Below are 23,434 nucleotides of genomic sequence, written 5' to 3'. Positions count from 1 at the left end.
TCAAAATTCTAAGGCTATCTAGATATTTCTTTCATTTTAAAATTTACCTTTTAATTTGGAAGACTTTTCCGTCCTGTATCCACCCATATGTGTGCACTGCCTCAAGAATACTACGTTTTTCTTATATTGAGTTAGTTTCCCAGTGCTCTATGGAAATTAGTCCGTGTTTTTTTCCAGATTTAGGCTGTAAACAGACAATTTTCTCTTTCTGAGCTTTACGTTGTTTCTTTGTGTGTTTATTTCTATGAAATTACATATTATATTTAGTGTAATAACTTTTTCAATTTAATATTTGGAAAATGAGTTGTTCAATTTAACTCATCCTCTTCAGAGTTAGATTAAGGAAATATTCTGATTTATATACAGCAACTTAACTGATTTTTAATTGACCCAAATACAAGATTTACAACATTGAACGCTCACTTTCATGTTACAAAGAGTTGTCCAGTAGATAAAGAGGTTAGCAAATTAGTTCTAAATAAGGTTGAATTTTAGTTCTATTACAATTTCTAGTTTAAAATATGAATAAAGTTGCAACAAATACAAAAATTGTCAAACTGGGTACGGGCATTCTGGTACCCAGGTCAGGTACCTGTGGAGGAATGAATTTGACAGCCTGTGCAATGTTGGAGACCTCTGAGGTGAGATTGGCTTCGTTACTGGCCTGAATCACAACGTAGAACTTCGTACCATTTTCTATTTTCAAAGTTTCTGGTTTGAATTCAAAATTTTCTTTTGAGCCAGCCTCTTTAGGTCTCAGACTAGCAGTATTCACTAAAGTAGCGTTCTTAAAATCTTCTTGGAGATCCTGAGAATGCTGACTCATTCTGATGGTGTATCTTTGCGCTGGAAAAGAGACAGAGACAGGTGTTAGTTAGTCAGGAGGACGGCTCTCTGCACTGCACTGCGCCTGCGTAGGAGTTACCAGCCTTGCATGCCGAGCTTTAGTGATGGAGAGCCCAGGAACAGTTTGTGTCCGGGTATCCCATCTCACTGACTTTAAACACAAGGACAGGAACAGTTATTTAAAAAATGTCCAGGCACAAAATCAGAGAAAAACTTATCATTAATACCAGCTCTCCACCATGAGCCCAGGTTTCTTTTTAGAGAGACGTTGAAAGAGCTGAACTCAGTTTTAAAATAGGACAAGGGACACACAATGTTCCTGTGCAGTAAAGACCGTGAGCATCTGTTGTGGCTTTTTATTACGTTGAGAGAAGGCGTAATGGGGTGGGGGTGGGGCACCCAGGGAAAGACAAGCGGAGAGCAGCTGAGGGTGAGTCACAGGGCGCAGAAGGGATGAGCACTAAGTACACGTGCTCGGGACCCGGGCCGACCTCGACCGGCACCTTCATTTTTACGACTGCCATCTTTCTCATCTCCGCTTTTAAAGTGTAAAACAGTACTTAGTCATTTGGTTTATTCAACGAAAGTTTTTGGCTGCTGGTATTCTGAAGTGAGATTTGTAAATGATAATGAGTGAACGGTGTTTGGAACACTTCAGTAAATAATTCACGGTGACTGGAACACAGCTGCTGGGAAGGGCAGGAGCAGCCTGCAGGAGCACTGAATTCCACACCGAGTTTAGAAATCCAATAGCGAAATTGACATAAAATATCTTAAGAATTGTGGTCTGTTTGTCTATCTGGTTCTATCTATCTATCTGTCTGTCTGTCTGTCTATCTATCTATCTATCCATCCATCTATCTATCTATCATCTATCTATCATTTATCTGTCTATCTACCTCTCTATCTATCTATCTATCTATCCATCCATCCATCATCTATCATCTATCTATCTATCTATTCATCTATCTATCTATCTATCTATTCATCTATCTATCATCTGTCATCTATCTGTCTGAGGTTACTTGTTTACCTATGTGTATTTTGTACTTAATTGATTTCTAAGAGTAGACTTTGTCCCAGAGAGCCCAATAGTGTTTGAAACTGAACAGTAATTGAATAAAATTGAGTAAAACCAGAAATGTTTAGAAAATTGTCTTTGTTTACAATAACAGAACCCAACAGAATGGTGTTACTTAGTCTCCTCATTTAATTTAAAAATAGTTCAAACTGAGAGAGACAATTTGATAAAAAAAAAATCCAAAAAAACCTGGGTTGAAAATTTAAAGTATTTAGACACAGATAATTTGGGTCAACTTGTATCCTTTGGGGTTTGAGTTTTTACATCTGAAGTAGGTGAGCAATGGGCTGTTGTAGCCACTCCATAAATGTTACCCAGAATTAAGACTTTGGGGAAGTTTAAGCCAGTGAAAGACAATGAATTTCTTTTAGAACATTTTAAAACTCAACACCTAGCTCACCTTTTCCTTTGTCGAGGACCTCGCCAGGGGCCGTCCACGTAAGGTGGATATGATCTCCTTCAAACTCGGCCTCCAGATCTGTGACTTTACTGGGTGGGAACACATGAGTGTGGTTGCCACCGGGAGGCGCTCCAGACACGGTAAACGACCCTCCAGAGGTTAGTCTGCTGAAGTCTTCCACTGGAGCTTCTGTGGCTTCTGGAACCTCAGGTCTGGGTGGATTCAGCGTAATTTGACCTACACCCCGACAACAAGAACAAACAACAACAAATGACTTTCTATATTTTCATGTCTGTTCTTGTAGGTTGATCTTGCAGCGACTTGGTGCTAATGTTGATTAACAGCCGACATTGAGAAGTGACAGTGTGTAGGGAAAGAAAAGCTTGTTTTAACATCACTTTGAATTGGATGAGGGAACATTACAATTCTAGCCAAACTATATTTTAACCAATCTCTGTCTAATACTTGTCCGTAAATCTTTTGAGGACGCGAGTTGTGTTTTATCCATATTTGCAACGTCAGCCTCTAGCACTGAGACTGCATCGTAGAAGATGCTGTGTGAAGCTTAGAAACGTAAACAGAACAACAAGGTGGGTGTTAATAATTTGCAGAAATACAGTCTACGGGTCCACTGGACCTGAATTTGATTTTGAAGCATTCAGATGATTGATTACAAGGAATTATATCCTTGACTTTTCTGTAGTCGGTTATGTTTCTGATGCTTGTTGTGTTCTCTAGACCTAAACCACACATATTTCTGTTTGAGTATTACTTACCATTTTCAATGTAGCCTGGTATATAGAGAGACTTGTTCGGTTGTTTTAAATGTAGTTTAGCGATGTGTTTTCTTGCCTGGGCCTTGACTTTTAGGCTGTATCTCCCATTCCCATGGTACTCTGTGAAGTATCTTGAGTAGATACCATCGTTTTTGAGTGTATCAGCACCTTGGCATTAAAATGTAAGAATTAGTCATCTAGTAAGAACAATGACAGTTGTGACTGTGAGCACAGGTGATGTCGGTGACGTCACACATAAGGGAGCACAGTTTCAGGTCCATGAGTCCTAGGGTCAGACCATTTTGCCTCCAAGCCTGTCTTGGTCACATGATAATCCCGCGGTTTTGGAATCATTCACAGTAGGATTCAGTCCTTTTATGGTGCCCATTTGCTTAATAATAGCTGTTCTTTATTTCATATAAGAAACTTATCCAAAGAAGAAAATAGAAAGAAAACAAAGTGCGTTAAGACGCCGACAATGGAGATGGAGAAAAATTGGCCTCAAGTTCCTTCCATGGGTAAAGTTGAACTGCAAGGGAACTTTAAAGATGGCAATGGTACTTACAGCCATGCAAAGGTTCAACACATTACAAGTAGACTTCGCGCACATTGAAATACAGTTCTTAAGCACACAGAGGAAGCATTGAGGGGAGTGCAGTGAGAGAATTTTAAATTCAGTGTCGATGCCAGTTCCCATTACCTGCCCCGTTGTCCCAGAGCTCCAGTGTGACTTGATGTCCATCTTCGGCTTCTATAATGGCCGTGACATTGGCTCCCAGAACAGGCAAGAACCCTTGGCTGACTCGGGCGTAAACAATCATCGGGCTTGGGTACCGTGCTGTGTCTTGACTCATGTGAGCAGTCGCGATGACTGGGAGCTTGGTAGGACTTTTTGCTCGAGTGGTCACTGTCACCGTTAGCAACTGAGATATGACATTCTTATTTAAGAGGCTGTAAGTCCATGTACCTGTCTGGAAAAAAATATATTTTAAGAGCTTTGATAGTATTTTCTTACTCTGTGCTTAGGATATATAATTGCCTAGAAATCTAAAAAGAAGAAGAATAATTACTTTTGTGATGATGGGAATGGAACAAGCTATGCTGGTGCACTGCTCAGGTTCTGCCACAGCCTAAATAATGACTTTTAATATCTGAGTTTATAAACTAATAGCGTGAGAATGAATCCTTATGTGTTCCATTAAGCTTATTTTTAAGATGAATTATCTGGTACTGTTTTAGTATTGAGAACATAGAAGGGGCCTTTCTTTTCTAACATAAATTGATAATTGATGAAAAGCAAAGAGCAGACTCACCTCTGCGATGCCTGGTATTCGAAGTCGAGCAGAGTATATATTTAGCTTATCGTCTCGGAAGTCTGAGGTTGTGTATTTTTTTCCTTTTGGATCATGAAGAATAATGTCTGGCTTTTGTGCTGTCCAGGTGACAACAAAGAACGTGTCGTTGCCAACGGTGCTGTCCACCAGCACTGTACCATTTATCCGTCCCTTCCCTGCAATAGTCAAGGCTTTGCTCTCCAACTGTTAGAGAAATAAAAAAACAGAGATGCTAAAACCTCAAATGTTGTTACTATGGAATTCTAAAATTTAGTTAGTTCAGTGTAATTTTAAGTTTCAAGAAAGTATTTCAGTTAAAATTAAATATATTTCAGTCGAATCATAGTTAAGGAATAAATTAAATTATTAAAATTACAAAGAGTAAAAATAATCTTGTAAGGAATAAAGGACTGTAGGAGCCATGGAAAATCAACTTCGGTAGGGAAGTGCTTTTTCCGTACAATGAGACTGCTCTTAAGGAAGAGGTGTTAGAGAATAGTTAATAATTAGGATGATGGGCGTTCACTGCAACAGTTAGAAGACAAAGGGTTTTGCTGACCTGCAGAGCCTGCTGGGCGATGTTGCCACTCCTAGATGAAATCCCACTGAAAGCATCGATAAGGCCGTTTATGTCTTCATTGGCATAAAAGCGAAGCCCTCCTAAAGGGGAGTTTTAAATGGGAAAACCCCATTTACTTTGTGTGGTCATTGATCTCTTTAACAGTCTATCTAAGATACTTAGGTATACTCCACAAAAGATTACTTTTCAAGATCCTCGGCGTTGTAGTGTCCCAGGCAGAATTCTAAAATTACTAAAACCTTGCTCAAAAGAAGTGTGATAAGAACAGAGGGAAATTTAAAGTATTGAAACATTTTTCTAATTGATCATCAGTCACCAGAAAGAAGTGCATGCTATCTTAGCAAAGTCCAAATAAAATATAAGACCATAGAAATGAAATTTAAGCCCAGTTCTTAGAAGTTAATGACTCATTTTTTTAGTTGGATCAAAACCACATCAGTGATAATTCAATACTGACGGTTTAGAATGAAGTGAAGATTGATAAAGATAGATAATGGAGACAGAAATCCTTAATAAATAAATAAATTTAAAAAAAAAAAAAAAAAAAAAAGAAAGCGGGAAGTTACTTGCATGTAAGAAGCTAAGAAAGAATAGGTTGCCGAGGAGAAATGATTGCTTAGAATATGATATTCATACATACTTGTAGAACTAATAAATACCAGCAAACCCACCAGCAAGATTACTGAAGTAGCCTGCATAAGGCTTAGAGTTCGTTAGGACCTGACAGAAATACTCCGCGATGGGGTGAGTTCTGAATGGGGACCCAGTCAGGACTCTTGGGCAAATCATTTCTAGCCCCTAGGTTTCCCTTTGCGCTTCCTTAGAATTGGGATGTCCAAACATTTGTTGTGGGCTGGAATGCATTTTTAAACTGAGAAATAGTCGTGGATGCATTTGAGAAACCATAGAGAACTAGGTTCTGATTAGCGGTATTGGCTGAAATCAGGGGAAGAATGACAGCGGACAATGGAGAACGTGAGAAGTCCGCAATGGAAGAGTGGAAGGGAGGAGAAAAGAACCTATGTGGGAAGAAGCAAAGATTAATTTTGAGACGGATTTTTTTTTTTGAGAAGTTTTCAGTGTATTGGAAAGAACATGTGTGGCAGAAGAGACTACAGACGATTGCAGGTCCAAACTCTATTCTGAAGTGTACCAGTCATGGTTGACAGAGTCTCCAGTTCTTTGGCAGCGGAAGGCCCCAGAGCGATGGTGTGGATGATGGCACCACTGTGTTTGACCTCCTCAAAGCAGGAACTTATTTGATCATCTTCCCCATCTGTCAGCAATACGATCTCAGAACCGGAAGTCATCTGGTTACTGGAGGTAATTGCCTGAATGGGAAAAGCCACATTACTAATCACAGGAAAATAATTTCTGAATAAGTGAAAAGCAAGAAGAAACTGCGGTTTAGTCCTGGGGGAGTCGTTATATTTCTGCTTTAGAGTGAGCTGAAGAGAACCTTTGTGTTATGGTTCCAAGCCGCAGTCTTGGTTTACCCAGTCTCCCCGCGGGACACAGAGGTGCCGCAGAGAGCAGGAAAGGGTGCCGCTTTCTTCTCACAGATGACTGTTTTGATCAGGTTAGAATGTTATTAAATAAGAGGCTTAGGACCTCATGACCCTTGCTGAAAGTTAAAAATAGTCAATGGCAAGTGATAGTAATTAATTTTCTTTTTTAACCTTGAATCCTTTTCTGAGCCCGTTGCAAATTGAAGTTCCACCACTAGCTTCTCGAGGCAGGTTTGCGCTGATCTCTAGATAGGAGCTCTCATTGATCATTCTTATTAGATTATTTTGGATTGTAGCAGTGCTATCAAATGTGACCATGCCAACCAAGGATTCCTTTTCAATAATTTGAATTAAATACAACTCTGCTGCTTGGTTCATTCGGATGAGACGAGTGCCATTGTTTCCCTGTAAGAAGAGAAAAGATACATGAGCAGCTCTGGAGTCTCTTAACACCTTGTCAGATCGGTGACACACAAAAGTCACCAAGGATCTTGATAATAATTCATTGGTGTATTTTAAAGTTTAGCTTCTTCATTTCATTAAAAAAATAAAATCTAAGAAAAAAAAATCTTTCGGAGTTTTGACAGCGGTTAAGAATTCCCACCCGCATCTGAAGAGAAACAGAGGAGGAAGAATGGGTTGGTAGAGGGTAGGAGAGGGTGGAGGAGAAAGAAACCTTGGTTGGGATATAAAAACAAAAAGGTGAAGAAATAAAAACTCAACAGAAAAGAGTCCTTCTGTTCTTGCAGAGGATCTGGGTTCTGCTACCAGAGCCCAGATGTGGCTCACACGGACTGTGCCTCTACTTCCAGAGGATCAGATCCTCTTTTGGCCTCTGCAGACACAAGACACAGTGGCTCACATACACATATACACAAACATATACACAGAGGCTCACATACATATATACAAAGTGGCTCACACAAACATACACACATAAACACATATACACATATACACAGTGGCTCACACATATATACACATAAACACATATACACATATACACAGTGGCTCAAACACACATATACACATGAAATAAAATAAATAAACCTTAAACTACTAGTTATTTATAAAACTCTTACATTTTTATCTAACAATCTATTAAATAATTATCTGAATGAAATATTTTTTAAAAATGTATGTTTTAATAAATACCATTTTGAAAAACATCAAAGATGTCCAACTATAGGGACTTGATTAAATTGCATTATATATATATGTGACATAATCATTAAATATGATGTATTTCTTTTTATTTTTTGCCATTTTCCTTTTATTGAAAATAAATTATTCTCCCATAAAATATATCCTGATTATAGTTTCCCCTCCCTCTACTCCTCCCAGTTCCTCCCCACCTTCTCTCTCCTCTGGATCCACTCCCTTTCTGTCTCTCCTTAGAAAAGTACAGGCTTCTAAGAGATAACAACTGTACATGACAAAATAAAATATAATAGGATGAAGAAAACTAAGATATTGGACATGGCAACCCCACAGGAGGAAAAGAGTCCCAAGAGCAGGCTCAAGAGGCTCAGTCATTCTCACTGTCAGGAGTCCCATAAAAACACTAGGCTAACAGTTATGTCTTATGTGCAGAGCACCTTGTGTGAACCCAAGCAGGCCCTGTGCTTGCTGCTTAGCAAGACTGACATACGATTAAAATCTCTCATAGAATCATTTTTACATGGGGAGTTTTAAATGCATGTTACAGAAACATACAAAATATAATTGCATTTTTTGAAAAAAAAAGGTAAACATTAAGAATAAGAAAAGAATGAAGTGATATGTTTGATGGTGTAATCATGGATAATTTCCCTTTTTTCCCTTTCCTTACTTTTTTTCTGAGATGAGATCTTACTAGGTTGCCCAGGTTGGCTTAAAACCAATAGACACAAAGACGCTCCTGTTTCAGCCTCCTGAGTAGCTAAGATTAGGTAGGCACCATTTCACTTGACTTCATTTGTGTATGTATGTACGTGTGTGCAATTAAATTTTTTTTAGTTAGAGCTAAAAGTTATGAGATAAAATTATCCATAATCTTATAACCTCCCTCTAATCATCATTTTTTTATCTCACCATTTCATTGGCATAAACATATGTGTGTTAGTTTATTAAAACTAAACTAAAATTAAATGATATTTATATTTTAAAAATATTCATATTTAACTTAAATACTTAATTTAAGGAATTCAATAGAAAGTGTCTTACGGCACTCATGCTTCCAGATTTGTCCAGCACCAAGCAGACCACTCGCTGTTTGGACTTCAGCAATGAAAATGTAGGTGGAGGCGGTGCTTCTACTCCTTCCATGGGCGAGGCATTCCGGAAATCAGCAGACTCCTCGATTACGTCCCACGTGCTTCTGCGGTTGCACATTTTATTTTGCAGGTTTGGAGCTTCCTTATTGTGGGTTTTTTTTGTGCAAAATTCAACCACCTGAAAAAATCAATGAATGCACAATATTGTAAAAACTTGTAAGGGATCACCTTCTTTTCCAGATATGAAGTTAACTGCCACATGCATCCTGAACAGGACTTGTCTGTCTCCTGATGAGAATCACTTTGTAATCGATTGTTTGGGCACCCATCTTATGCACTTGGAGTGGAAGTGGGCAATAACATCACTATGTGCAGCTAACGCTTTTTGGAGATTTCAAAGTTAGGCCGTCAGTGAAGAATGGCGGCTGCTCATGTGATTGAGTTCCTTGTTTCCTCACCTAAACTTTTGTGGATCTCCCATCCTGAATGAAATTTAAGGGAAGAGTATTATGGCTCCTGGTAACTTCTGTCCCCTAAAAGCAGCATAGGAGAGATGGCTGTTTTTGTTTTGTTTTGTTTTTTGTCTATGACCCACATCTCCATAGTTAGCTCAGAAACTTGAGGACAGGCACTAGAGAACGAGATTGTTATTATTAGTCCTGATATAAACAATACCCTTGAGAGATAATAAAAGCATAAGAGATGTAGACATTTCTCTGAGAGATGAATCGCATTTAATAATTCTGCCAGTGGAAGTTTTTATTACTATAAACCATGAAAGTCCTCTAGGTTTTGAAAATCTGGAGGAAGAAGGAAGAGCATCCTCATAAACAAGCAGAGTGTCCAGAAAGTGAACAGCCTACAGTAAGGTCGCAGAAACTGCTTTTAACAGTCATTTCATTACTTTCGTCCCCAAACACCACACCTGCAGATTTAAGCTCAGATACAGACTTATGGGCATATGTGCCTTAGTTTAAACGTCTAAATGCACATTTACATCGTGAGAGTGTTTGTTTCTGCCATGGCTCAGATTAAAATCTCCCAAATGGGGTTTCATTGAAAAGGGGGAAAATGTGCATGCGAACAAAGCAGTGCTTCGCCTCACTTCCGGGTGTGCGCACGCGCTGTCTGTCAACCTGGCCCCTCTCCCCCTGCCAGGACCATTGTCTGAATCAAGTCCCTCATCTGCCAATGGCTGTGGCGGCCCAGCCCGCGTCCCTGCCTCACTCAGCCTCATCCCATCGCATCCTCGGCTGGGCATCATATCCATTCCTGGGAGAATTGAGCTGCCGGCTCTTCATTTGTCTAAAGCTGAGAAAACCCTTAGCTTTTTAAGTGCCCATTTGTAGGCTCCGCCCCATTTCCCGCCTCCTGCTGGGCATGCATTTCCCTGCTTCTGTAGAACTTCTTTCAGTCTCCAGACTACGCCAGAAACCTTCACCTGAATTCCCATTCACCCTAATGGTAATTTCGCATAAATCAGGAAAAAGAAATTCTATTGCAGGTTCCCATCTCCCTAAAATTTTTCTACTGAGCTTTAGAATCTTCAGTGACTACGATGGAAATGTTCAGACGGTTCTCAACGTGTACAGTTGCAGGGACCAGCTCTGCCTTGTCTTACTTTTGTCAGTCTGTCTCACCGCATAGACGTCTCTCCCTCTGACAACTCTGCCAAGTTCATACTCATTCTCAAATCCCAGCTAAAACTCATCATTCAGAAGCCACATTCTGACTTTACAGGAACACTGCTTCCTGTATCTGTGTCTCTTCCTGCTTGGTTTTAGATTTTTTTCTCAGTACCCCCACCGTTCTCCTTCCATTAGTTCATCAGAAAAAAATATTTTTAGTTCTTTACTTCATGTCAGCTCCTAACACAGCACTGAGCTTGAAACAGAGAGAAGGATGTTAAGGGAAGGATGCACGGAAGAGAACATTCACTATTTCATGTCGTGTATGCTCTGAGTCAGAGCTCAGAGCTCAGGGTTTGGTATGTGATAGGTTTAAACTGTAGCATGATAGTTAGAAGCTAGTCCGGTGCTGGATAAGATATCTGGTTAAAGTACAGTACTTTTTTCTGAGTAGAGTCTTGTAGAATCAGCATCCCTGTATACTTGCTCAGGTGCAGAGGTGTCTTCCCTTACTGCTTGGGTCCCCACAGGCAGCAGGAGTTACGTCCTCGTAGATACATGCCTTGGCAATGCAGCATTTGGAACAGGCAGTGTGTTCTGATCATCCCCTTGTGTCAGGGGATTTCTTGTCTGTTTTGGTGCTGAATTCTTTTCTGATCTAGACTCAGCCAGGTAAAGTGAACTCTCCTGTGTCGGATATTTCCTGAAGGGAGATCCACTTAAAACCTGGGCTAATTTACAAGTTTCAGAAGAGAGCTTCAAGTCTATAAATTGACTTGAACTTTCACTATTGCCTAGATGCCACAGCAATTTTAATTCTATCAGTGAGGTAGTATTTGTTGCTAGTAAGTTAGTATATAAGGAATCGTTTATTTTAATTATGCTGGTCTTACAATTTAGATATGTAACTTTAATTTGTATCTTAAGTACTTTCTTATCTAAGATATTCTTACATTTGCATGAACTTTTACTCTGCAAATATGTTATGTTTATATGAGTTAGGACTGGACAGTGCAGCAAAGGAAATAGCCGACAGTTAACAGACAACCTTCACCAAGGCAAAAAACGCAAACGGTGTACAACAAAGATTTATGAATTTTTAAGAAACTCAAAGAATTCAGGGGCAAAAATTGCCCAGCAATAACATGATTAAAAATCATGAGATGATCCAAATGGGAATTTTTCAAGAACTACATGCAATGGCTGGTAGGTATATGAAAAGGTGTGCATGGTCAGTAACCATAGGGTAAGTGCAAATGCAAGCCACAGTGAGATATGGCCTCATTCCTGCCAGATGGCTGAAATAATAAAAGACAAAAAGAGAGTGCTGGAGAGGGTGTGAGATATATATCCAAAGAAAAGGAGACCAGTGTGTTTCAGAGATAACCAACATGCACGTTAGTCTCAGTGGTCAAAATATAGACTCAACTTACAGAATCAAGACTTTGCATGAACATTATGGAGTCCTTGGCAGTCTGGGATTTGTCTGGGATAAATGTACATTTGGGTTCAAGCAGTCCTGTCTTTGAGTCTCGCCGGCATTGCCTTGCTATGCAGCTGCGTCCCCGACATTCCTGGACCACGTTTCTGCCAGAAATGCCAGTGGAGCATCTATGATAAAAGAATTGGGTTACTTTTGTGGGGCTAGCCATTGAACCCAGGGTCTGTGCAGTTAGGCAAGCCCTCTAGCCACAAAGCTATACCCTCAGCTCCAGTTTTGACGAGCCCCATCCTGTTTTTAAGTTGAACCTGGGGGAGTCAGCAATAAAGACCAATGTTCCAAAACCCCTTTTTTTCAGTGGCAACGCTGCTTGATCATGTACAAACATTTCTTTGACAAAAGTAGGCACAATGATTGCCTGTACATACCCCTGACTTTAGTCAAAACTGTATTTTCACTGCACACTCTTAAACATCCATTGGCTTCCTGGTATGATCAATAAATCTATTTTCTCTATGGTTATGGGATAAGACAGTAATTTTAAACTTACATGGATATCATAAAGATTAAATTAGTTACGAATTACAGGGGATTTTTTTTTAGTGAGGAAAGAAAGTCAAAATATATTTAAAATCTTAAATTTCCAAGTATAAAATATATGGTTTTAAATATATAGCAATTTGTAGTTTACAGTTTTATAATCAGTTAGTTGATTATAAAAGAATTGGAAGAACAATGCATCAAACCATTGGGTTTCACGATAAAGATAATTGTTATATCCCTGTCAGAGGTTAGGGTAGAAAATGAAAAGGATTCTGAAAATTTCTTTATATGTATAATTTCTTCCTATTCATACTTCATGACATTAGCTGGTTACACGCATTTGTTTGTACTGCAAGGACAATGGAGGTTTTAATACCTTTCAAGAGAGGTGACTCTAGGGTTGGCCCTGAAGCTTAGCTTACTCATGGTGAGACTCAGAGTTTCTGTGCCCAGTATAGGGAACTCAGGAATGTGGGCCTAGAGCCTCGCTTTCACCAATGTTTATCTTTTTATGACTGATCACAAGGAAATGCATTCATGTTTAGTGTGTTAAATACTCATCATTTGATAATCCGTTGATAGCTTTGACTTTGTTAGAGAATTACAAAAACAAAACAAAACATTATCCACAGTCTGAAGGATCTTCAACTCTATTGGGAAAAAAAAAAAATCCTCGGCAGCCAAGGCTGGTTAGTGGACGCCTGCGAGAGGCGCATGCGTACTCTCTGGGAACTCTCTTCCAGGCCTCTAACCTCAAACAGGAGGAGCAGAAAGATCAAGAGGAGAAATAATTAAGGTTGAATAGGCATTGTCTAGGCAAGCGGTAGTTTTGTGGCGTGACAGTCGGGGTACAAGGCCGTGATGAGAGCAGCCCAGCCTGGGTACAAGACTCCAGGCAGCTCGGCACACTGCACACCGCAAAGGGGACAGGATTAGACATTTCTCTATCGCCTGATCTAACTGACATTTTTTTCATAGTGATATTTCCTCCAGACACTGATTCCTATTGTTCTCAACATTTCTTCAATGTTCTACGTGTTTGCTCCCTTTAACTTAAAAGTCAAATTGAACACTTTACCACACACAGGGCTTGAGTACATCAAACCCCAGAATTGTACTCAAACTACCCAACACAGACAGTTGAAGCTGTAGGCAAAAAGGTGTAGAATCAGTTTAGGTTACTCTGTGATACCTTGTTGCTTCGAGAACATTCTTTCCGGACATGTAGAAGGGCCGGTCTGTGTTATATTCATCAAATACTCCCCACCGGAGATGGGCCCACTCATGGACAAAGACTCTGCCTGAGAGAGAAGATTATCATCTGTAAAACTGTAGTTAAAATAACTTAAGTATGATTTCCACCTACTTAAAATTCCTTGCTCATCTGCTAACCTGAACTGGAGAACTCTAAAAATCAACATAATTCCATTGCTCCAAAAAAATAAAAAAGATAAAATAGAATGAGAACAACAAATGACTCATTTAGTTATCAAATATGTATATACAGGAGGTTGATTATAATCAGTATATTTCTAAATGAAGGTATTGCTTAATTCTTGCTTTTCTTATAGTCCTGAAAATTAATAGCTGTTGTTTGCTTTTCCTCAGTGGAATTAAGAAGTATAAAATAGATATTTCTACCTCGGGGTCCATAGATACGTAAATTGTCAGCCAGTAGGAAGTTTGGAGTGAAGTGTATGTACTGTCCTCTGTCTCCACACTGCCCATATTGAAGTGTGTAGGGGTCATCTCCATATTTCAGATAAGGGTCAGCAACTATGACATCTGCCTAAAATGCAGAACAAACCCAGTCAGATTTCTAGAGTGCTAGAAATGAGAGATTTTACAAACAAGGATCATCTCATGTTCACCCATAAAAGCTATATTTCTAGTTTACTCCCAACATGATTAGCATTTACCAAAATGTACAAGCATTCATCTGTAAAAGACACAGGAAGCAGGATAGGAGGGGGATGTGACACCTACTTTGTCATATGATTCTCGTTTCGGCATCAAGTACTCGGATTTGGACTTCCAGGTCATTGGGACCAAAATGCTTACATTCCTGAAATAAAATCTTCTTTGGCTGGCTTCAAACAGGTAAGTAGAGGCTTGGGTTACCATTTCCTGACAAAATTAAAAGTACCTTGTGGTAACAACGTCACACAACAAAATCAGCATTAATGTATGTACACAAACCAGAAGCAAATCAAAACTCCTTTCCCTCAAACAGAATAATTTTACAAAGTCTCTTAAATCTGTGTTTCTTTTCTTGTGCCCAAATTCACGTGTGTTTTTGCCTACTGAGGTCAGCAGTGCAGGCTGGAGATAAAAGTGAAGATGTTGGGTTAGTTACAGAGGTAGTTAGAAGTCTGTGCGAGATGGCTGGAGAATGGTGTGGAGGGTTAAGAGTTTAATTTAGCAGTTAGCAATCTGTAGCCTACAGCAGAAGGGAAGAGTTGCCAAAGAGGATCATGGCCAATGTCCCTGGCTCCTAGAGCTGACAGGACAGCAGATTTACATTGCACTGGGCATCCTCAGCTGGACATTCAGAAATCACTGAATTCTTGCTTCAACTGGAGTACCAATGAATAATCACTAGGAATGGTTGTTCTCCTCATCCTGCTGCTTCTGATGGCTTGGATAAGATTATAAAAGTCCTCCTGGGAAAAGGTGAGAAAGTGAATGCTGTCAATCAAATGCTACACTTCCTCTTTTGTGCAGTTTTGTCAAACGAGCGTGAGATCGCTGTCATGTTATTAGCAGGTGGGGCTGGTGCAGATGCAAATGGTGAACATCTTTATGAGGAACAGCAATGAATCCGATGCATTGCCACCAGCAGAGAGCTAACTGAAGATGCTTCTCCCGCTCTAGAAAACTGCCACGAATGCCCAAGAGGCAGAGGGTAACACCTCTCTACACTTAGCCTGTGATGAGGGCCGAGTGGAAGAAGCAAGGTGGCTGGTGACCCAAGGAGCAAGTACATACACGGGTGATGAAGAAAAGACACCCCTGCAAGTGGTCATAGGCGGCCTGGGTTAGTACTCCAACAGACGGTGGAAAGTTGGGTGACTTGGATTTACTCCTCTTATGTTTTGTTGTCTCTAGTGTCCTAAGAATCAATGTATTGTGTACAGAATGTCTTTCCTGGATGATGAAGTTTGCTCACATCTGAATCTTATACCTTTAAGGCCCCAGTTATATGAATTGAGAATTTAAAGTTTGGCAGATTGTTATACTTGATGTTGACTTTGTTTTTAATGAACACACTGTGCATAGAGAAGAGGCAGCTGAAAATAAGTGCAATGAACCTTTCTGATTAACATCAAGTGTAATAACAGGCAAAGTCTCACCAGGTGGTAATAAAATATGAAGGACTGATTGGTTTCAGTTTTGTCACTTATTTTATGACTATGCATCTCTAAATTTCTCATTTGCATAAGAGTTCGAATCCTTGTGCCTCACCACATCTTGGTGATACCAAAAGCATCTAAGAATAGAGTACACATGCTACCTGTTGATACCATTTATTACAAGTAGAAACACACTGACTTCTAACACGTCGAAGGTTCTCTTTAAAGTAAGACAGGTAAGGATTTTAGGTTTTCCAAAGTTGGGCACGTAGGAGCAACTGGAGAAATGCGTAAGACAGCAGCTACTGGGGTTTAAGAGTATATTTGCTATATAGACTTTGTAAAAGCAGCATCATTAAGATAAAAAATGAGAACATTTTTTTCCACTTGCTCTAAATCTATTACCTTAACTAATTAATGATTTACTTAGGGTTTGAACACTGATTTTAATGTATAATAAAAATATAAAAATAAGCAGATGCTATCATGACTATAGATAATATTGCAGACATGATAAACACAGGCAAAGCAGCCTTAGTAAAAGGAATTACTGACATGCAAATATGCAGCTAATACAACCCTTCTTACCTTTATGCTTTGGATGAGTCTTTCATCTTCTGGCACACTGGGGTTAATTGCAACGACCACTCCCTCGTACCCATTGTTGCTGAGATGGACCAAGGAGCTTTGCGTCTCCTGTAGGAGATGCAGGCTGAGGAGCAGAAGGACCTTCAGACCTGGTACCATGTTTGCACATGCTAAGCGAGGTGGCCGCGCAAGGAGGGTATTTATGTGTCTGCTCCACTCAGGAATTTAGATGGCGATCAGAATATTTGCATGGGTAGAGTGAAATAGTCCTATTTCTTGTTGACCTTCCTTGTTGCATTCATTCTACAGACGTCGCTGCTGAATGGCAGTGGGGATTATGGTAGGTACATTCATTGAGGAATTTGCATGGCGACCAGAATATTTGCATGGGTAGAGGGAAATACTCCTATTTCTTGTTGGCCTTCCTTGTTGCATTCATTCTACAGACGTCGCTGCTGAATGGCAGTGGGGATTATGGTAGGTACATTCATTGTACTTTGGAAGACAGCTAAGACAACAGGCATTTACTGAAGTGAGCCATCTTTTTGGGTTGTTTGGGTAGTTATCCTCAGAGTTGTGGGTATTTATCATTGCCATGAACACTGCCCCCCATCATCATCTAGCAGTGGAAGCCTAAGTCTTCAGGGTCTGTTCATAGTGAGGGGTGAGCAACTGAGAAAAAAAAAGCACCAGGAAAGGGCAGATGAAAAGGCTTGTATTAAAAAGCAAACAACAAACAGGACTGAAGTGGGAGTGGCAGTGGTTTATGACTTCATATTGGTTCTTGAGATGGGCATGGTGTGAGCACAATGCTCCCACACGGCTGTGGATCAAATGCAGACTTTCTTTTATTACTTTCCGTGATAGTTACATGTTTGTTTCAGCTTTCAAATGGTATCGACGTTCGAAATCCTTTTGTAACTTGAGAACTTAATAGACTTCACCTAATATTTCTTTCTTTCTTTTTTTCTTTTGGATTGAATAAAGAGCCTTACAGCTTGAGACAGTTGTCCAATGTCATGATGAGCTGGCTCTGGAGTCAGATCAATGTGAGCCTGACTCCTCCTGCTGGTCGCTTAATAGTCACGTATTTCTTTGTTAGGGTTGTGTGATTCTTCCTTAAGCTTTGTCTGTTTTCAAAATATCTGAATTATTATGAAATGCTGGCAATGCTAGATGAGTTAATCTAGAGAAAAAACTTCATGCACGTGCCTTGACTCCTGACACCTCAAGAAATAGCAGACATGGCATGCTAAAGGTGATTTGTTAGTCAGCTTCTCGGCTTTCATGAGTAAATTTTGTAAAACTGTAAAGATTGTCTTGCAAGCTTTAAATGGGGGGGATGGAGAGCTGGCCAGAACTGTGGGTGCCAGAGTGAAATCTGTAACTTCTTGGAGTGCCATTAGCACTGTCTTAGTGTTGCTAGTCCAGTCAAGATGTGGTACCATTTATAAAGTCCTCCTAAAGAAATGGCTTTCTTTTCCTTGAACTTGCTTGAGCTGCTGGCATTTTGTACTGGTGGCATTGCTTTGGCTGTTTTGACAGACACAATATATTTTCCTCACTAGACTGTAAATTAGCTTGGAGCTAAGGGATTTATTTTTAGCTTCTCAGCCTCAATTTTGTTACCTGTAAAGTGAGAATAGTAATACCGGTTCCAGGAGTTTTGTGAAGCTTAAGTGATACAATGTGGGAAGCTGGATTTAGTGGGTGGCACTTCTGCCTTATATAGGCAGATCATCGTACAAGCAAGCAAACAAAACAATTAAAGAAAAAAAAATCCTATGGAAGACTTTGTTATGCTGTTCCAGTACATGGCAGACCTTGATAAATTCACATTTATTCTCTGCTCCTCCTTATTCTTTTAAGTTCATGTGCAAAAAGCAAGTGCTTCATGTGCCCTCCCTAGTGCTCTGTCTTCAAGTACAGACCTGAGAAAACTCTGGCATTGCCTCCAAAGATGTCAAAGCCTTGTTGCGTGGATTAGATTGGACGAATAGAGGATTCAAATAAGAAAGAGTGAAAGATGTCACTGAGCACGAGGAAGATAAATTTGAAATGGTTTCTCATGATGAAGGAATCACAAGAGCACTTGGGGAGGGTCATTCTTTACACAAGGGAAGCATGGAGAAGCTAAGTCACCCTAGGTTACAGTTTCAGAAAGGGACAGCTTTGGGCTTTACTCTTGGGCAATTTACCTAAAAGCTATGGTTTGAAAAAAATACAAAACATATGCTATTTTTCCAAAAGGATGACTTAAAATTATTTTGAGGGTTTGTGTTAAAAACAGTACGTGTGTGTTGGAGACCCTAAAGAATGTGGAGTGCCAGGACTGACATTGTATGAGATACCTTTTATTCTGTTTCACTCAGGTTGTATGATGGGGTCTTCAGGCAGCTTTGACTTAAAAACTTAAGTTTAAGTAGAATTCCTTCAGTACCTAGTTACCCGTTTTTGATAAACACAAGGCAGAAAAATCTTTTAAAGTTTGTAGTGTTTCAGGAACACATCACTCTCTACAGTAATATAGAGGAATCTCACATGAAAGAAGCCTGTCACAGAGTGAAGTGCACTAGAGGACTCCACATGGGCAAAGCACACACACAGGGAACGGTCCGCGCTACTAGATCTGAAGGCTACGGTTACCTTGGTGAAAGGTGACCCTGAAGAGACCAGGAAGGCCATGTCTGGAAAGCTGGCAAACGATCTTCTTTCCATATCGGTCTTCACTTTGTTATGAAAACATATATGACCAAGGCCAAGTATTCCATTTAGTAGGTCCAGAGAAGAGATTAGGAAGCTGGTTGAGCAAGGTATCACATAGCATAAATATTTTTGATTACCTTCCTTGGCCTGAGTCTGTGCCTCCATCCTTACCTCCTTATTCATTTGACAGTTGGCTATTGGGAATTTACCATAATTCAGTTCTCCTTTGTGAATTATGACTGACCTCTACTCTCATATACCTAACTATTAATGGAAAAGATAAACAATAAATATTCTAAAATACCAGCTAGTGTTAAATTCTTTACATATCATTTTATAGTGGAAACGTCATAGTGACTTTGCTGTTGCTCAAAACTGGATGTTGGGAAGAGAAAAGGAATCACTGAAATCTAGTGGATGGAACAGGAGTTGCAGAAATGCCCGGTGGATCAGTGCTGTTACTTATGTGAAGTAAAACAGGGCAGGGAGGGGCTGCGAAGAATAGTTTTTGTTGCTTTTGGACAAATTTGTCTCTTGTGTCTTTCTAAGTGACTTGAAACTGTGTATAGCTGTAAGAATGGTTATCGGGTAAACTAAAATTGAAAGAATGTTGGGCAGAGGTGAAATTCATGTGAGAGTTGGATCAACCTACATACCAGATAAAGGCTGGTTGGATAATGAAGAGGAAGTAAGCCCAAGCTTGTTATTGTAGAAGCATTGAGAATACAGTTCAGTTATCTTTGTTTTCCTTATTTAGGTGGGGGTGATTTAACATTTCTCTTTGGGGGAATCATGTTTCCTCCTTGTAGTTTATGTGTTGAGCATAGGGTGGATACTGGTTCTTTTGTTGTCCTTTTGCCAATGCAGAGACTGATTCATTTCAGCTGATACTCGAGAGGAAGATGAGCAAATATTTATTGAGCATGGTGATAGGTATCAGAGTTGTGATGATGATTGAGGGATTATCTCCTGCCTTAAAGGATCTCACCATGTGGAAAGAAGTCAGCACAAGTACATAGCCATTACAGTATGGAGCAACAGTGAGCCTAGAGTAACAGGAAGTTGCCTCCTTTGGGGGAGGAGGTTGGGAAAGATAGAGCATCCTCCACAGGAAGTTCAGGACCTAGATTAAGACACAGAAATGAACATGATTTACCAGGTGACTCTAAGCTATGAAAATGGGGGACAATGGACAGTGACCATCATGGAGAGTGAGAATAGACCCAGGTTCCTATGAGAGTAACTGACATAGTCGAGAATTCCTAGCAGTCCATGGAGGGCAGATAGAGCCCTTTGTACGGCAAGAGGAAATATGAGAATAGAGACTGAAAGGCTAGCTGGGAGAAAGCCTTGAAGGACATTGTCAGTTACATGGGCAGGTCTCACTCAGAGCATAATGCAGAGGCCAGTCCTGTTGGAGCTGCAGAGTTTCACTTTAGAGGACGGGGCAAGGCCCAGTGATAATGAGGCTCCTTCATTTGCCAATGGTGTGCTTTCTCTGCTGGGTGACTGAAAGAAAGCAATGAATGAAGCAGACATCCTCACTGCCATAGAGACACATCTAAACTTTTAGATTCTATCTAGGAGCCTGTGTGGGATGCATCCTGTATCCAGGTCAGTGAGGAGTAATGATGGGGTATAATATGAGGGCCTGCTTGTTGGGGTTTCTGTCCTGCCCAGTTCCCACAGCTGGCAAGTCCCAAAGAAAATCTCACAGAGAGTCTATATTAATGATAAACTGATTGGCCCATTAGCTCAGGCTTCTTATTAACCCTTATATATTATATTAACCCATTATTCTTATCTATGTTGGCCACATGGCTCAGTACCTTTTTCAGTGGGGCAGGTCACATCCTGCTTCTTCGGTGGTATGGGAAGGACTGGGGAAAGAGCTTCCTTCTTCCCAGAATACTCCTGTTCTCATTGCTCCACCTCTACTTCCTGTCTAGTTTTCCCGCCTATACTTCCTGCCTGGCTTATGGCCAATCAGCATTTATTTTAAAACATAATTGACAGATATAGAATTGTTCCATTTCTTCTGCACCAATGGGGAAGTTAGACAAAATATAGAAAGACCAGGTAGGGAGTACAGTTTCTATTGGCAGGTGATAGATACAGGCTGAGATGGCATAATGAAAAGAAGAAGAGGAATCTTTTAAAGAAAAGTTTTTTTATGTGTATGCATGTGCCTGAGTGTATGTATGTGAAGCACATGTGTGCAGAAGCCCTTTGAAGAGGATGTGAGGGCAAGACTTGTTCAGTGACTGAGTGTAAGTGGTGAGGAGCTTGGCAGATTATAGGATTGGCTTGTGTTCTCTGATGTGAGTGGCAGGGCAGTGAGTGCTTTTCTTAGCCCGAGAGAGAAATTCATAAGGTATGGATGAAGATGGTGAATGCAGTGTTTTAGAATTATAATGTTTTCCCACCAACAGTGACAAAACAGCTAACCAAACCAAACCAAATCAACACCCAAACAACTTTCTGTAATGTATCCCTTAATTTGTATGTCTACTTTTGGTTCCAAAAAATTAAGGTAGTTAGTCATTTTCCCAAACTCCAAATTATATTGTTATATTGTTTCTGGGAGACATAGCTCTGACTATGCAACCAGAGTGAGAAAGGACACAACCATGGGATCATGCCAAGGTGACAAGGCATAGCAAGAAATTTCTATATGAGGTGGTCAGTGGATACTGCCTCATAGAGTCAGTCAGCAAGCTGGAAGCTGTGAGTGCCTGTGACCTTGTGACCCCTCATCTCTCACTGAAAGCCTTGACTTCAGAAGCACAAAGATGGCCTCTGAGCATAATAACACATTTGTTAACTGTAGTTGGATTTTCCTTGGACCATCAGCTCCCAAATAATGACACGGAGACTTCTTAGTAAGTATGAAAGCTTGGCTTTAGCTTAGGCCTGTTCCCAACTAGCTCTTATAACTTAAATTGACCCATTTAGATTAGTCTATGCTCTGCTGTGTGGCTCATTACCTCTCCTCCACATGTCCCACTTTCTCCATGTCTGGCTGATGAGTCTCTGCCTCTTTGATTCCTTCCCAGAGTTCCTATCTCTGTCTGAAAGTCTTGCCTAGCCTCTCCTGCCTAGCTATTGGCTGTTTAGCTCTTAGTTAAACCAATCAGAAGGTGACCTGGCAGAAAAACATCTTCAGAGTGTACAAAAAGATTATCCTACAATGTTAACATCTTTAACTGGATTGATTTTTAAGAAAGAAAGAAGAAAGAGTAGGTAAACAGAGCATATATGTACACATAATTATTTCAATTATTTTACTAAGACATAACAGAGACTAGTAGAGATTCTATAGTTAAGGGAAGTTTAACTTGAAGAGGCAAGAAGTATAGGAACACACACATAAACATAGAATTGACATATGAGAAAAAAATAGGAAAGATTTGTGTATATGAGTCTGGGACACTTTGTTTCCATAATAATTTCCAATTCTATCAATTTTCCTGCAAATGTCATGATTCCATTTCTATTTATGACAAGTTATATTAAACTCGATGTGTGTCGTGTACACCATGTCTTCTTTGCCTGATTATGTTGATGAACATCTAGGGTGTTACACTTCTTAGCCATTGTGAATAAACATGGATGTACATGTGTCTCTGTGACGGGACCTAGAGGCTTGTGTGTGTGTATACCCAGGAGAGATTCAGTTGGGTCATGTGGTACTTCTTGCTTTAAATTCACCAATTCCCATTCCCACCAACCATGAATAAAAAGTTCCTCTTTCTTCACATCCTCTCTGGCCTTTGCTGTTATGTGAAGTATTACCTTGTTCTAATTGGAGGATTGTGATACCTTGTGTTCATTGGAGGATTGTGATACCTTGTTCTCATGGGAAGATTGTGATACTTTGTTTTCATTGGAGGATTGTGATACCTTGTTCTCATGGGAAGATTGTGATACTTTGTTTTCATTGGAGGATTGTGATACCTTGTTCTCATGGGAGGATTGTGATACCTTGTTCTCACTGGAGGGCTTGGAATACTTCCTGCAATGAGAATCTTCTCTTCTCAGCCCACTTTCTTTCTCTCTTTAACTGATCTTATCAATAGGCTTGAGCTTCCTAGGTATGCCTCTGAGTGACGGGTTAAAACAAGTCTATGACATATTTTGCTTTTCTCTGGAAAAGACTTTAGTTTCAACAATTCTTTCTTAAGATGAGTGAAAAAGTGCATAGGTGTTTATATTGAATTGAAAGACAAACAGGTAGAATCTGATTTTTAAAAAGCAGTATCTTCCTGGGCCCAGTGAGATGACTGGGAGTAAAGACATTTGCTGCCAAGTTTGACAGCCTGAGTTTGATCCCTAGAACCCACAGGACAGAAGGAGAGAACCCATGCCCACAAACTGTCTTCTGATAGCCACATG

General features: G+C 40.0%; 1 protein-coding gene and 1 pseudogene across 1 annotated transcript; one reads left to right on the top strand and one right to left on the bottom strand.

Annotated features, from left to right (window-relative positions):
* Positions 1 to 514: 514 nt before the first annotated feature.
* Positions 515 to 16,492, bottom strand: LOC121448645 (calcium-activated chloride channel regulator 3A-1-like). The gene is made up of 14 exons (XM_041652811.1): positions 16,334 to 16,492; positions 14,379 to 14,519; positions 14,034 to 14,181; positions 13,585 to 13,693; positions 11,842 to 12,019; positions 8,731 to 8,958; positions 6,697 to 6,930; positions 6,171 to 6,348; positions 4,997 to 5,097; positions 4,417 to 4,641; positions 3,804 to 4,074; positions 3,104 to 3,271; positions 2,328 to 2,564; positions 515 to 846 (listed from the first exon to the last, which is right to left on the bottom strand). The coding sequence occupies exons 1-14, from the start codon at positions 16,490 to 16,492 to the stop codon at positions 515 to 517; spliced, it is 2,709 nt and encodes a 902-aa protein (XP_041508745.1).
* On the top strand, positions 14,733 to 15,434 carry LOC121452264 (annotated as a pseudogene).
* Positions 16,493 to 23,434: the final 6,942 nt, after the last annotated feature.

Source organism: Microtus oregoni, unplaced genomic scaffold (assembly GCF_018167655.1).
Source record: "Microtus oregoni isolate MIOR12 unplaced genomic scaffold, Mior012 000000F_ref0000247, whole genome shotgun sequence".
Lineage (NCBI taxonomy): Eukaryota > Metazoa > Chordata > Mammalia > Rodentia > Cricetidae > Microtus > Microtus oregoni.
The sequence above is the reverse complement of the archived record's forward strand: the minus strand, read 5'-3'. Positions and strand labels throughout refer to the sequence as shown.

Bases quoted from the DNA above. Each gene is read 5' to 3' on its own strand.
- LOC121448645 (XM_041652811.1), bottom strand. From the start codon at position 16,492: ATGGTACCAGGTCTGAAGGTCCTTCTGCTCCTCAGCCTGCATCTCCTA. The intron at 13,694-14,033 runs GTAGAAATATCT...CTTCTCTCTCAG, and splicing joins ACGTATCTATGGACCCCGAG to GCAGAGTCTTTGTCCATGAG. The intron at 6,931-8,730 runs GTAAGACACTTT...CTCTTCTTACAG, and splicing joins AATCTGGAAGCATGAGTGCC to GGAAACAATGGCACTCGTCT.